Source organism: Xylocopa sonorina, chromosome 10, assembly GCF_050948175.1.
Source record: "Xylocopa sonorina isolate GNS202 chromosome 10, iyXylSono1_principal, whole genome shotgun sequence".
Classification (NCBI taxonomy): domain Eukaryota; kingdom Metazoa; phylum Arthropoda; class Insecta; order Hymenoptera; family Apidae; genus Xylocopa; species Xylocopa sonorina.
In genome coordinates this window covers 12,064,007-12,079,276 of record NC_135202.1, presented here as the reverse complement: position 1 = coordinate 12,079,276, position 15,270 = coordinate 12,064,007, and the positions used below count along the sequence as shown (strand labels likewise).

At 54.1% G+C, this 15,270-nt stretch overlaps 1 protein-coding gene across 15 annotated transcripts in view; it reads left to right on the top strand.

Moving 5' to 3' along the window:
- The window catches only part of LOC143428486 (uncharacterized), a 44,173-nt gene that overhangs the window by 13,384 nt on the left and 15,519 nt on the right, over nucleotides 1–15,270 (top strand). For 9 of the 15 annotated variants that reach the window (XM_076903399.1, XM_076903392.1, XM_076903393.1 and 6 more), the window contains exons 2-5: nucleotides 7,505–7,581; nucleotides 7,639–9,345; nucleotides 13,541–13,735; nucleotides 14,553–14,663. In XM_076903399.1, the coding sequence (XP_076759514.1) occupies nucleotides 7,546–7,581; nucleotides 7,639–9,345; nucleotides 13,541–13,735; nucleotides 14,553–14,663 (2,049 nt within the window). In that variant the 5' untranslated portion in view covers nucleotides 7,505–7,545. The remainder of the gene's footprint in view (nucleotides 1–7,504; nucleotides 7,582–7,638; nucleotides 9,346–13,540; nucleotides 13,736–14,552; nucleotides 14,664–15,270) is intronic. The other 6 variants (XM_076903400.1, XM_076903395.1, XM_076903403.1 and 3 more) reach the window with 1 other exon arrangement.

The following is a 15,270-nucleotide window of genomic DNA, read 5'->3' as shown; positions in this document are numbered from 1 at the left end:
CAGTCGTCTTTTTTCCTCTCTTCTCCTTTCCATTCTGCCGTTAGAAACCGCTAGAACTTCCCCTCGGTCGTTCCTCCCCTTTTGGAGTCGAAGACCTACCTGGAACCATCGCGGGGTGAGTTTTTAAACGCGACGCTTCATTAAGTTACACCGTGCGGTGTAACGATCGCGTCTTGCCTCGGTGGACGTGGCTACCATCGCGAGTTCGCATTCTTCCTCGATCTTCCGGAGTCGAGTGATTTTCCGCCAGTCGTCTGCTTTTCGATGCTTCGAAATTCTGCTCGAATCGCGGAAGAAAAGCGGGAAGAGGCCATCTCGCGATGGGAGCGGGATAATCGAGCGTGTCACGCAGAAATGGAAGGCAACGGTGACTTTCTCGTGGAGCGCATGTGAACTGCAGCTGCAGAACGGGGAACACACGTGGTCACCCGTTGTGTTCACTCCCTACGCGGATCTCTCTCGTGGCTGATGAAAATAAATACTCGTAATCCTTCCCGCCTGTACACACGGTGTCCAACGGCGCGTTGCGACACATCGCCAGCAGCGACGTAACGCCGCGCGAAGTGCCGATCTTTTCTGCATAAATTGCCCCTTTGCACAACGGCCGGGAACAACTAACCGGCGAGCGAGATTACGCGATCCGACGTCCATGTTTCAAATGCCAACGACACGCGGCGCACTCGACGTTCCTCGCAGAAACCGAAATCACCGTTCGCGAGACGAAACTTCCGTCGAGCGGAACGAAGCTCGATGGGGGGGAGCACGAGGATAAACGGGCGGAGGGACGCGCAAAAACAGCCAGAAGGAATCCGGGGATCGCGTGTTCCCGGAGAAGCAGGTTAATTTTCCCGCGGCTTCCGGTGACCTTGCCACCACCACATCCACCACCACCACCGACGCCACCACCGTCGAGAGCGTTCCTCGAGAAAGAAACCGTGCGCCGGACGCTCCTCTCATTCATCGCGCGGGGTAACGCGAGGATAATTAGGGGAGTCGTCCCAGCGGCGGTCATCCTCCTCGTTCCCTCCGGGTCGTTCACCCGCCTCCACCCCCTTCTTCTGCTTCTCATTCTCCTTGACCCGCGCGCAGAACCGACGCTTCGTCGAATTGGTTTCACGTTTTCTTCTCTTTTTTCTCTGGGGAAATCGGAGAACTGGGAGGTCGTTGGTCAGGGTAGATTTTGAGGTCTAAGGTTTCGAAATCGGGCTTTTCCGAGAAGGAAAGAAATGGTAAACCGTGGCGTTCACCCTCGCGGTCGGCACGGGTACGGTCGAAGGCACGACCATCTGGTCCCCCTGCGGTTCATCTGGGTTTCGAAGTGGACACTGGCGGGAGGTCCTCGACTGGTTCATAAAACGAAACTAACGTCGATATTAAGCGGTCGGAAAGTTTCCTTTTTAATTGTAATTCGAGCATCAACGCGCGCTCCCTGCATTTTTATTGCCGTCCCGGTTAGTGGCTGCTGCCAGTAGCTCGTAGGAAACTTGGAACTCGTTCGGTTCTTTCGGTGACGAGGAACGGCGCCGGGGGTTCGTTAAATGCAAATACAGCGATCGTAGCGGGCGGCGGGCCACCAAATTTACGTATCAAACGGCGGAGAGTAGCTGGATCGAAAGGTCCGCCTGGATGGAGAGAAGGAGACGGAGGAAGCTGGTTCGGGATGCCAGCGTAGCCTCGCTCGCCGGCGAGAAATGTCTGGAAATTTCTCAGTGACCAGCGCAACCCTCCGCCCAGCGCTGCCAACTTTTCGTCCGCTGCCAGATGACTGCCAGGTTCCCCGCGAGTAGAATTTCGAATTTCAAGGTTCGATCGTATCGGTAAAAAGATCGAGGAAGTACCGTGGAACGATGAAAAACCGTCCACGGTGAAAGGAATCGATGATTCAGCGTTCTGGAAATAACAGTCGGCGTAGCAGCGGCTAATCCCTGGCAAAAATGGTAAATCCTTTCGCTCTCGTCGGGTCCCGTCCGTTCGCGGAAAGAAAGGGGAGCCGGTGGAATCGATGGATCTCCTCCGTTTCGTTCTCGTTAACAGCGGTTTGGCGAGCCTCCCGACGCCATACGGAGGAGGAATCGGGGAACTCGCGCAAGCGGTGACATCGGCCGTCTGCCAGGGCAATTGTCGAACGGCCTGCTGCCAGTCCCGTCTCTCTGGTTCTTGGTAGCTCGCGCGCGACCGTTCGCGATCGTTGTTACGCGATTATTAATCACGATAACGAACTGCGTGCCCGACCGGGGTAAATTTATCACGCTTCTGCGAAACAACGTTCCGTCTTCATTAACCGTCCGTTTCTCTCTGCATCCCGGCTGGTGGCTCGCGCGACGCCAGCCAGCCACTTGGCTCCGGTCACTTGGCTTTCGTGCGGACGTCGTAATTTCGAACGGTGGAAAGTTGGACGCTGGAAAATTATTCGCCAGATAAATCGGTGGTAACGGTATTGGTAGGCGATATCCGGATGATAGAAACGAGCGATTCGGCGAGCACTCGCGGCTGTCGTGCACGGTGATTTCAGCTGGTACGTATCGATCCTGACGTTCGCGCAGGAAATATGACCGCTTATATCCCCGTACCATTTTTACCAGAGCCCTCTAAACGCTACTCCGTTCTCCAAATAGTTGAATCAACGCCAACACGTTTTGTTACTCCGGCTGCGTCCACCGTATGAACGAGCTTTCCATCGGTTTTATATAAATCTACGCGCTCGTTCAGGCGCCTCGGCTCTCCAAATAATCTCTCAACTCTTTTATCCGCCGCGGACGAAACGGAGCGGGGTATTTGCTCTGGAAATTGCTTGGAAACGTTTCGAGCGACGAGCGTTTAATAACGCCTAGCGGAGGCTCGAGGTGTGTACCAGTGTAGAACCTAGTGGTTGGCCTGTAGCTCGCGCGAGCCAGCCAGAGCGTGGTGTGTAGTAAGCTGCGAGGAAGAAAAAGGCGAGGAACAAAACGTCGTTGGGAGAAACAAGAGGAGGAGGAAGTTGGCGCGTAAAAGTGCGACACCGCGTTTAATTTCGGCTTTCCTCGCGCCGAAAATATTCGCGCCACTTTCCGCGCCGGCATAGCTTCGCGGCTAACAGGGATTCCTACGGGGGACCGGTGTCGGTTACCTAATTATAGTTGCATAGAAATCTGTAAGGGGACACCGCGACAGACCGGGGCCGCGCCTTCTGCAACTCGAGTTGCAGTGAAAACGTACGGCGGGACACCCGCGCGCGCTCACGCACGCGGAAGATTCTTTGCGTGCGCGCGTTCGTGGCCGCAGCTTCCGGATAAAGCTCGTTCTCGTGTTCTCGCCGGTTTTCCACCCCGCTTTTCCCCCTCGCAGCCTCCTTTCGAAACGAAACAACGCGACCGCCGCGCGAATAGGAAGCGAATAGAAACTTTCGAAAGTGGAAAGCGCTCGTGGAAATTAGAACTTTGGATAACGCGCCGCGTGAAAAGTTTCCTCGCCGCTCGAACGAGCCGATGCTTTCGTTTCGCGATACACGCTGCGAAAATCGTGCCGGTAGAATTGCCGATAGGAAGCTCGCCGTGGATACGAAGACGCTCGATCGGATCTCTCGACCGTGCTAGCCTAACGACGATCCACGATCCAGCTCGTAGCTACACGGTATCCACTGGTTCTCCGAGTAATCGAGCCTCGTTACAGTTTTTTGCAGCAGCCGCTCGCCTCCTCGCTTGGCAGCTAAGCTACTCGTTTTCGAGATTACACGAAACCCCGCGTACTTCGAACGACTCCACGTGCAAAAGTCTCGACGTTGATTAATCCTCGCCATTTACCCAGCTGGCTCTGCCACGCATTACTGAAAGCCAACGCAGCCCGGAGACATTTCAATTGGCCGTGTTTCTGGCGACCATAAACGATCGTTTAGGGTCAATAGAGTGGTCGCGACACGACTCGATTCGCGCGTATCCGCGGAGAACTTTCGAGCATCGCGGCAGCCGATTCGAACCGCGATTTCACGTCGACCGATTCTATTTCGAGTCGGAGTCGCCCGCGAGCTGTCCAGATACGCGCAAAGAGGAAAGAGAGGGTTTCCTTATTATCGATTACGTCCTCGCGGGGCTCAGGTGCGGTCCGCCGGTGCGGTTGTAAATCCACGGAACGACCCGCGTCGACTGTATCGACGACATCGGTGGTAATCGATCCCTTTCACTCGCCGCATCGACACGCGTTACATAAATCGTCCGATTAACGAGCGTTAATTAGACCTCCCTCGACGGGAGCGAAGATTTGGAGGAACGCGAGAATCGGCGCGATCGACGCGCCGCGTTGCGACACAAGCGAGTGGGCGCAAGAATGGGACAAAAGCGCGGACACCCTCGCCGTACGTTCACCCGCCTCCGATTCTAGCACGTACTTACGCGTCCGGAATGATTGTGCAAATACTACATGATACTGCAATTTACGGGTGAACCTTGCGCTTTCGTTTGGACAGGCTTCTTCTGCGCTACCTCGCGCGCCTCCCCCTCGTGCTCCCGCGAATCGTCGTCGTAAAGTCGCGATTTAATTACGAGCCGGCTGTTACTCGTTGACCCGCGAATCCGAGAACTCGTGACCGAACAACCGACGAACCATCGCTATTGTCCAGAAGATCGGTATAAATCTCCCCGGCTTCGCGTTTCTTCCTTCGACAGACTTTCTCACGAGTTGTCCGAGTGATTTACGACCGCGAATTTATGAGATACTGGTTTAATTTTCACGATTTCAGTACCGAGTATCGATACGTCGACTTTCTATCCCTCTCTGTCTCTCTTTCTTTCTCTCTCTTCCTCTATCGCGATCGATGAAAGGCGAGTTCGGAGGAGAATCGGTCGAAACGAAAAGTGACGTTGTCGCTTTCGTCCGCGGCCGCTTTTGGGCAGAGGATTTCCCAGCTTCTACGTGGTGGTAGAGAAAGAGAGAGAGAGAGAGAGAGAGAGAGAGAGAGGGAGAGAGAGAAAGACTCGGGGAGCATCGTTGAATCGCGGTAGTGTGTCATTCTAAAAATAGAGAAGAGGTTGAAACGAGAGAGTTAGCCGCGATCCGGGAGAAAGAGAGAAGGGATCGGCTCTCCTGTAGTCCCGGTCGTGAACCCGAAGAACGACCTCGGAGAAACGCCGGCCAAGAGAGGGACGGGAGAAAAGAAGAAAGATCTTTGTGTACGTGCACTACGCGCGAGCGCAGCGCAGACGCGCGGACGAAACAGATCGAGAAAGGGGGAGAAAAAGATCGACGAACGGATAGAACGAGAGTACGCGAACCAAGGGGGAAAAAGAAAGCAGCGAGAGAGAGAGAGAGAGAGAGAGAGTGAGTGAGAAAGAGAATTAAATTAAACAGACAGCGCGCAAAAGGCTCGAGAGAGGCACGACGACCGACAGGCTTTGAAAGCGTTCTGCGCGATTTTAAATATCACGCTGCACCGGTCGAGCATGGAAAAACTCGCGAACGCGCATGCGCAGACCAAGGGACGCCGTAGCACCGGCGCATGCGCTTCTACGAGCACTTTCTAATTTTACCGCGGCGCGGGTTAGTTTATACCAGAATCGGACCGATCGTTCTCTTTCTCTGTTTATAAATCCTACGCTCGTGGTCCACGATACCCTGGAATTTGTCAAGTACTTTTTCGACGCCGGTTTGTTTCTCCGTTCGAGTGGAGCCGGGGTAAAGTTCCACGTCTACCGAGAGTTTCTTCTTTTTTTCAGAACAACCCAATGGGAGAACGCGAATGTCGCGGATGAAAAATTCCAATTATCTCCGAGCCGTGTACAGCTCGTGGCGATAACTCGTTTTTCACGACGATTACGACGCTAATTCAGGACGACCCTCGGAGGTCACAGATACGTAGAGCTAGGCGGAACGATGCATGGACGCGTACGAGGCGGTTAGGTATTCATGCATCGTTACTGCCACTTTAGGCGAACATATAGTTCCGCGTCGAGCCGATTTGTCGTCGTAATCCGGCAGCAATGTTTCCGCGACGCATCAACCGGTCGACGGAATCGTAACCGTACGCTATTAAGAACAGAGTCGTTCGTTCGATCTTGGACAAACTTCGCTACTTCGCACCCAGTAACTCGCCGTGTATTTAGGGGTGCGTCGTATGTTCTTTGCGAACAGCTCGAGCAGCCAGGACAATCCTGACCCAGAGTGGCGTTAACGGGCCGGCGAGCATCGATGAACGCTCGTTCCGGTTGCCCGCCATAAATTGTTGCGCCGCACGGTCTCGGAATAAACCGGACCCGGGGAAATTTAGACCGTGAAACGAGAAGGCGTCGTAAAAGTCATCGGGGATTGGGAAAGAGCCGGAGTCCAGGAAGCAGCGGTGGCAGCAGCGTTTAGGTATCCTTGAGCAGTTTCGGATTTCATTTTCGAAGTCGCGTCCCGTCGCCGCGGCACAAATACGCGGACGCGTATACGGAATGGCTAATAATAGGAGGATTTAGCTTGGCAGCCAACGACGCGGGCCTGCACCGCTTCCTGAGTTCCATACGCCGCGGCGGTCTCTCGTATCTTCCGTTAATTTCGATGCACGCGCCGCGCGTCGACGGGAATTAACGCGCACGCCGGTGGGACCAGCGTATTCCTGTCGTTGCGACCCGTGTCGCGAATTACGCGGTCTCGTTGTTCACCGAATCCGGAGCAATCTAAGAATAGACGTCGCCTCCTCCTAACCGCCGCGACCTCACCATCTCTCCGGTTCCCCCCGTGCATACTTTCGTAATCGTCGGATCGCGGATGTTTCTACCGCGGACGGGGTGTAGCCGCGTCCAAATCCGCGGAGATGCATTAATAATCTCGTCTGAGTTTTAAACGGCCATGGAAAAATTGCACAACGAGCCGAGAGCGCGCGCGCGCGCGGTCCTGTCGTCCAGAATGGAGACGTTACTCGACGCGATACGCTAATTCCGTCGTCGAATTAAAGACCGCCGTCGCTGCACCATCCCCCTGCCACCAGGACCGGGAACCAAGAAAATTGTTCGTCCAGAAATACCCGGTGACCTTCTTGCGAACGATCCGAGATGGAGGTAACGCCGTGATCGCTATCCAAGGCGGCTGGTTACGAAAGAGTATCCCGCGCGGAGGAATAGACCAAGCGAATTCCCGAACGGAACGTTAATCTATTATTTAAGTCGCGTAAATCAACGGTAGTCGGGAATGGAACGGGCGAGGGCACGGAGTTTCTCGCGAATTCTCGCCGTTAATTTTCTGGCCGAGGTCGAGCTCGTTGTCCCGCCGAGAAGTCGACGGGCAAACGAACGCGTTTCTTTGACCGTTCACTTTATGGGGCTACCCGCGAGCTTCGCCTTCGCATAACCATAAAACCGCCGCCGCCGCCGCCGACGCCGCCATCGCTCTCGGTTCAACTCTCGGGTCACTCGCGACTCTTTATCCGTACATCCACCTCTACTCGCTTCCTCCCCACTCGAGGGAATTATTTCCCTCGAACGTATACACGATATTTATCACGTTTCTGTCTGAAAATAACACCGGTCATTAACAGCGACGAATCTAACCGTTTCAGGTGTTCACGGTGCGACTGTCCGACGAACCAGACGCGCCATAATGGCGGAGGTGGCGACCAAGAAGTCCATCAACGTAGTAAGTAGCAAAAAGACCGAGGTGTGTAGTGTTCAATCTAACAACGGTTTGATCCAGTTGGATAACATAACCGCGAGTAACAAGCAACTAATCTCGTTGTGCGACAACAACGACGACGAGGACGACCTAATCCTGACTAACAACACGCGTAACGAGCTGGACAGCGACGACAAAAGCCTCCAGGAGTTGATCGAGAGCGAGCTAGCGTTGAGGATCTGCTCCAACACCGAGGAGGAGACCGGGATCGAGACGGACAACGAACACCAAGAGACGTCGAGCAACGAGCCGGAACCGGTCAAAAGGATCGTGCTGGACAGACAGGAGGACCCGCTCGACGTGAACGCGGAATTCATCGCGGTGGAAACCGAGCACGCCGCTCTGATCGAGAAACCGTACAGCTATCAGAACGGCCACATGTCACCGGAGACGAAAATCTCCGATCCTTCTTACGCGGAGACCGTGAAACCGGAACCGGTCGCCGTGGGCTTCCGCGACGAGGAGGAGGAGCAAGTGTTCGAGCAGCAGCCGGAAGTTGGCGCCATACTAATCGAGGAAACAACGACGAGCGAGATCGATCAGCTGGCACGCGACGCGTCGGACGATGGAAAGTTCCCGCGGGACGAGGACACCGAAGATCCGTGTGCCGACTATCTCGTCCTGTCCCGGCAGCCGGATCTCGCCGAGAGGCTACCGGAAGTCGCCTCGAGTACGACGCAGGAACCGTTCCACGAGTCCTCCTACGAGCTGGAGCGGGAGGAACGCGTAACCACGACACCCGCGACTTACGTCGATAAGTATCAGGAGGAGAAAGAGGTGCAGGACGCTATCCCGGAAATCGTCGAGACGGATATCGAGAAGGTGAACGTTGGACCGATGGAGGAGGAGAGCAGCGGCTCGCGGAAGAAGGACGCGCTGGATACGTGGACGGAGCAGGCGGCTTACGCGGAGGATCAGCAGACCGGTCAGTTTTCGGACAACTTCGATCAGACGTTGTGCCAGGAGGACGTGGAGCCTAGCGCCACCGAACGGTTCGCCAAAGAGATCGTAGGGGAGGACGGCAAATCGATCGATCCCTTCGAACCCGTAACGGAGACGGAATGTGGCAAGGAGTCGGAACGAGACGAGATTAAAGAGTGCGCGGTGGAACAAGATGTAACGATAAACGATAAGTCCGTCGACTCGGTGGAGTCGAAAATTGGGGAGAATCTCGAGGAGCCGTCCGTCCCGGAGAAACTGATCGAGGACCTGGAAGACGGGGCTCGTGGCATGCCGACCGTGCAGTCGAGCAGCTTCGACGAGGGGACCCTGAGTCATTCGGAAAGCTCCGCGGACGCTGCGAGCACTCGCGAATTCCTCGACACGGAACGTCGCGTGCTAAGCGAGGAAAATTGCGAGCAGTGTCCACCGGAGGACACGCAGGCTCGCGGTACACCGACGCGAGAAAGGAGCGATGCTCGGATAAGGAATCTGCCGGAGGAGGAAGAAACGAAGGAGGATGCGAACGATAACGTGGACGAGCAGAACGTGATAACGGAATCGTCCAGTGAACTGTCCGTGTCCGAGCCCACGTTCATCGAGAAAACCGAGGTGGTCATATCCGAGAGCAGCGTCAAGATAGTCTCCGAGACGCAGTGCCTCGAAACAGGAAACGAGCCGGTACCGGAGGACGAGGAACAGTTTCAGAGCCACGAGCTCGAATCCCCCGTTCGCGCGCCCCTTGCCACCCCAGACGACGAGACCAGCGACGTATCTAACGCGTGTGACGTAAGTGTTGTATCGCTTTGCGACTAATCAACTGATCGATAGAGGGGACGTTTCTGAGATACCTACGGAAAACGTACGGAACCGAGATACAGTATGGTACGCGAGACGCTTGAGAGTTTCGATAGAGTTTCTTATCCCCCACCCCCACCCTCAACCTTCTAACTGTTCTGACAAGATGCTTGATTTCCTTTCATTTTATTTGATTTTTATTTCACTTATCTTTTGTCTTTCTTTTAGTGTTGAATGTGGTGTGCTGTTGTTAATTAGATAGATAATTGAAGCAGGCTGATACGGTTTGTAGAAACGAGGATGAAAATCAGCGGGCGCAGCTTGAGAGCAATTGGCCGACCACGGTGTTTCCGGCGGTGCTATCTCGTTCTGAGCCGATGTAACGCGCGCCTCGCGTCACAAAGAGCCAGTGTTATTCGCGTTCCTGCCGAGTGTTGAGTAATTCTTGCAAACGAGCCATTCCGGCTCCGCTTTTCCTGCCGGTACTCTGCAACGCTGCCGCGCTAATTACACCGTTGCGCGTGCTCCCACGCATATTTCGTCCCGGTAATAATTAATCTCGTTAATTCCCAACAACGTCGAACCCAGGTAAACCCGCGTCCTTTTCGTTCGACGACGACCGTTTCTGTTCACGCGCGTTCCATTCTTCGTCTCGCTCGTTCCGTCGAGCAGGAAACCAACGGAGACGAACACCGTGACTAGCGCGAATTAGAAAGGTGTAAACGACATTCAAACGCGCGTTCAATTAAATAACAAAGGCCTAATTGGCTAGTTGACACCGCGCAACGACGCGTAACCACTTTCGTTCTCCGTTACTTCTCCTCGTCGACATCGGCAAGTCGGCCAGCCGAGAGATCGCGAACGAACACGGTTCGCAAGTGGTCCATAAAAATCGCTCTTGTTCTACATGGTGTATCGTTGATATTTCGAAGATCGAAGCAGGCGAGAGAGAAACAGAGAGAGAGAGACGTTTACTTGTTTACTCCCGAATCGATTAACGAGCGGTGGGGAATCGGAACAATGCCGTCCGGTTGGTTCAGAAACGAGAAACAACGAGTTAAACGTACCTCGACGACACGAGTGGAACGGACCGCGATAAATCCATCGACTCCACGTGAATAGATGGACGCGTACCGGAAGCGATCCGGTCGTTTATCAAGGCGTCGCTACGAAACCGAGTTATCAGAGAGCCGGTTCAACGACCACCGCCCCGTACCGTGTAACCTATTCCACTGGGGATCGACTTGGCCGAGATCGGGGTCACGACTAGCTGCTGGATCGAACTCGAACTTGTCTCGACGTTGAAATTTGTACGCGATCGACCCTCCCCACAGGCATGACCGGACGATCGAACGGACGTTCGACGTTTCCAATGTCTCGCGGTGTAGCCGCGAATACCGGTTCTCCGGATCACACGTAAACCGCGAACGAAACACCCGCACATGAACGCACGCGCGACACGTGGCAGCGCGAAGGCAAAGCGACGCTCGCGAAAAAGCAAACGATCGCGTTCGCGAGCAACACTTCGAGACGCGGATCGAGGTCGATCTTCGACGAGGAGACGACGGCGACCAATCCTGTGGCTCTGCTTGCTGCTGGATCGGCTCGGTACCTTTCGTTCTGCTACCTGAACACCGTCTGCTCCCCTCGTGTTTCACCTGGCCACCCGTCTACGCGGCCAACCGTCTCCCCGTGTCCGGTGGAAACGGCCAATCGCGGAAATCCACCGTATCCCCACGATTTCCTCCCGCTGTTGTACACGCTTTGGAGAGCATCGAGTTTCCTGAACCACCGAACGTTTCTCAGACATCTCTCGAGTCTTGGTATTATCGGTGCCCCCGAACGGTTTCGATCCTCCACTCTCCTTTCAACGAGGATGATCATCGACCAGGTAGGTTACGGACCGCGCGGGCCAAGGTCATCCCAGCTAACCGAGTCGACCGTAGAACAACTTCTCTCCTACCTCGTTCCATCCTACGCGATTTCGACGAGGAAAGTACAGTGTCTCGTTCCATTTTGCCACGCTCTTTACGTCCCACCGTTTCCTGTATTTTCGATCGGTATCGAGGCTGACTGTGCGAGCCAGTGCCAAGGGAGCCGACCCCAGGTTGCCCCAGGAACACGCTCCCCTATCCCCTACCTTCACGCTCCCTTACGCTCGCTCCTTCTCTCTTTCTCTCTTCTCCGTTCCCTGCGGCTGTTCTCCGTCAGCTTTCGTCGACCTCGTTGCCAAGGTAGACGCGCGCCGTCGTCCCGAGCGACTAGCCGGTGCTCGAGCCAATCCACCAGGATCGTTTAATTCCGTTACGACATTCGCGGAGAGACGTTCGTCTGGTGCAACCGACTCTTTCGCCTCGAATTGATCGCGTTGGTGATCGCGTGGCGCGAGAAAGTGAAATAGATCGGTATCTGGTCCGGGAGCAGCGGAGCCAGGAGCGAGCTGCGATTTTCCACGGTACGTGTGAACCACCGTCTTCCGCCACGGAGTTATCTGTCGGATCCTTCGGTGACCACGTCCTCACGAGAAGATACTTCCTGTCGTGCCACGCTCGAGCTGTGAAATCCGTCCGATCGTTGTCGCCGAAAATTGTGAAAGTGAATCGGAAGCGTCCGTATTAGAAAGTCTCGAAGAGCGTTACGAAAGTTCCCGGCTGCTCCCGTTCACCGTGACCATCTTATATTTCATCGGAATCACCATCGGCCACGCGACGATCCTCCGTCGAGACGCGATATTAATTAGAAGGTAGACCGGCGCGGTCGCGTCACTTTCGAAACGTCTACGTAATCGGTCGGAGAGGCAACGAATCGTTGCGTCGATCAGCGTCGTCTAATAAGGGGATCTCGATAAAGCTATCGCGTCGGGACACCGCGGCCTCGCTAACTAATTTCACGTCGGGATCTCTTCATTAAGCCACGCGGATGCAACCAGACCAAAAGGAATCCTCGAGGTTCGCCACGGCACTTTCGCCGCTCGCGTAATTAACGATCGTCCGCGGGACGTTCGTCGAGATCGAGATCGGTACGGGGAACGATATTTTTTTCTTCATTCCCGGTTCGACTCGCTCTCTTCTCAAGTGTGCAACGTCTACGACCGCTGCGTCGACGAAATTGCAACGCGTCGCGTCGATGAATATTTAACAATCTCCGTACCGCGAATCTTATCGACAGTGACGAGTGGCTAGGAACGAAATGGGAACCGGAAACTCGTTAAGCGTAACGATCGTGGACGAAAATCACGTAAGCAGATTAGCATTGGATTCGAAAAGCTCGTAAAGGTGTCGTTTGCTTATCTCTCGGACCTGGCGAGCGTCGTTTACAGGATTCTTCCGTGAAACTAGCATTATCTAAGCTATGTGCCCCAGAGATAAACGTAGAGCCACGTAAGGGCCGAAAATATGTTGACCAAAGAGATACGGATATGCACCGAATTTACAAGGTTCCTTGTTTCGAGTGAATTCTCGGTGAGAATGTCTCTCGAGACCCCAGCTGTTCGGTAAGGAACGCGATCGCGTCGTAACCGGTCGTTAATGTCTTCTGCGGGGAACGCGCGACGCTCTTCCTCGAGTTTGCGCATACTTACATTTATTGTGTACGCAACGGAGAAAGTGGTCGGAGAAATGCAAATAGTTGCTCTACGCTGAAGAGATTCCGCAAAGAGGATCCTATTGGGACCGCTAACCTCGATTAATTTGGAATGCGCGCTGATCCACTTTCGGAAGGAAGATCGTTCATTTTTCGATCCGCGTTAGAAACTCGTAATTACACGATGTCACCTTTCCAATATGCAAAGCAGAAGACCAGTTTTCCCGTGCGCATCCTCGATCTAGTTCAAAGACGCGCAAAGACCAAAACCGTTTCCCCGTTTACGAATGGAGCAGTGTTTCGCGACGCGCTAGGCTTTCGCGTATCAGCATCGCCGGATCGTCGCTATTAAAAGACGCCACTTTCGATCTTTCGCAATTTCCAAGCAAGAGTTCCTCCCTCCGGATGCGCGTCTCGACGGAACGTCCGACGTCGTTGCGAGGAACTCGCGGGATATAATTAAAGAAACCGTCCGAGCGACATCCCCTAATTTTCTCAACGTTAAACACCGCGTTGCATTCGAGTGTCACGCGAATAGACGCAAAAAGTAATGTTACCCGTAAGACAGTGAGAAATAAAAATTCGTTTGTCCCTGTTGATGCAGAGCGAGAGCCGAGAGGAGACGATAACAACGAGCACGAGCGTGGTCAGCTCGTCGAACGTGAAGAGCGGGACCAAGACGAAGAAGAAGAAGATCGAGGGCGTCGCTGGCAACGATGCCTCGCCGAACCTCACTCCCCGCACAAAGAAAACTAAGAAGAGCAAGAAGAGCGAGCTCGAGAAGGAGAACATCTCCGTGGTAAGTGGACGAACCTGACCGTGTTTATTAATTTCCTACAGGATTAGAACGCGACTCGACGGAGAGATAGAGAGTGAGAAAGAGGGAGAGAGAGAGAGAGAGAGAGGGAGAGAGTGCGAGAGAGTGTGGTGTGGTTCGCGCGCACGTGTTTCCCCCGGACGAGGAAAAGTCCCTACCGGATGTCGAGACGATCGAATAGAGATCGAGGATCCCACGACCGATGGAGACGCGGCATCTCTCTGGTACACACGCATACTATAAATGTGGATATAGATAAATGCACGGTGCGCATGAACCGTTACGTCGTGTTAATTAGTGGTATCGAACCGTCCACCGTCCAACATCCACCTATCCGCACGATAGATGATTGGCTGACCCGTGAAAACCGGAAGTCTATGTTTAAACCGTCCGTATTTGCATGCGCCCGATTCCGAGCAACGCACAATTTCCACGGTCTTCTCACGTTAATCGACGTCCACTTCTTTCACCCGGTTCTCCTTTCACGTCTCTTCCAACGGAATTGTTCCATCGTCGTCGGACGAGCGTAATTCGAGCCGAGAGAATTCGTTCCGGCGGGCATTCCATGGGAGTATTTCTCGTCGATGCGCAAAAGTTTCTCCTCGTTGAAAAATAGCTTTGCCCGTTGTTGGACGCGGACAAAGACGGGCAACTTTTCCCTTGCGCTTTGCCATCCGCATACCTCGGGATCGTGGAATGCCCGAAAAGGACGCGGTCGCGGTTCACCCTCTCCTCGCAGCCCTTTCCCGCGTGTAACAGTGTTGCATGTACAGTGTGCGCGTGTTTGTCTGTTTGTCAGAACTGTAACTCGCAAGAGCCGAGCATGCACCCCGGCCCCCGTCAGCCGAAACGGGAAACCCTCGATTTCTCGGACGAGGACGATCTGTCGAACGTGAACGTGAAGTCTCTGGTAAGTTTCGCCGGCCGGAAACGATACCGTGGACCTCTCCGAGTAACCTCCTCCGGAATCTCTTTCGATTCGTTAACAAGCGCGCTCGACGCCCCACGTGGCTCGCGTGTCCTGTTCGCGCGCGCGACCGAACAAGGAATTCGATTCGCGTGCGACCCCCCTCGATCGCTTGTTTTTTTTCTTTTTTTTTTTCTTTTTTTTTCTCTCCTTCGTTCGGTGATCGTCCGAGCGAGGAAACGTGTTCCCCGTAAGACCGTCCGTTCGGATCGGTTTGTGTGAAGTCGTTGGGGAACGTGTCGCGGTCCTACGAGGAAGACTAGCCCCCCGTGTTTTCCTGGTAGGCCCTCGATCTGTTCGCAGTACCTGTTTGTCAGTGGAAAAATATGAATGGAAATATTGTAAATAACATTGATGCCTATCGTCGATCGTCGAGTAATCGTCACCGTGAGACAGAGACGCCGGAGAAGTGGAGGAGTCGCTGATCAATTCCCGCATGTACATACAGCGTCTATGTTATATACGTATACCCTGTAGATTGTATCGATACAGCCAGCCACGAGTATCGTGATATATCGAGGTTTAAATCCAACGAGAATAGTACAGATCC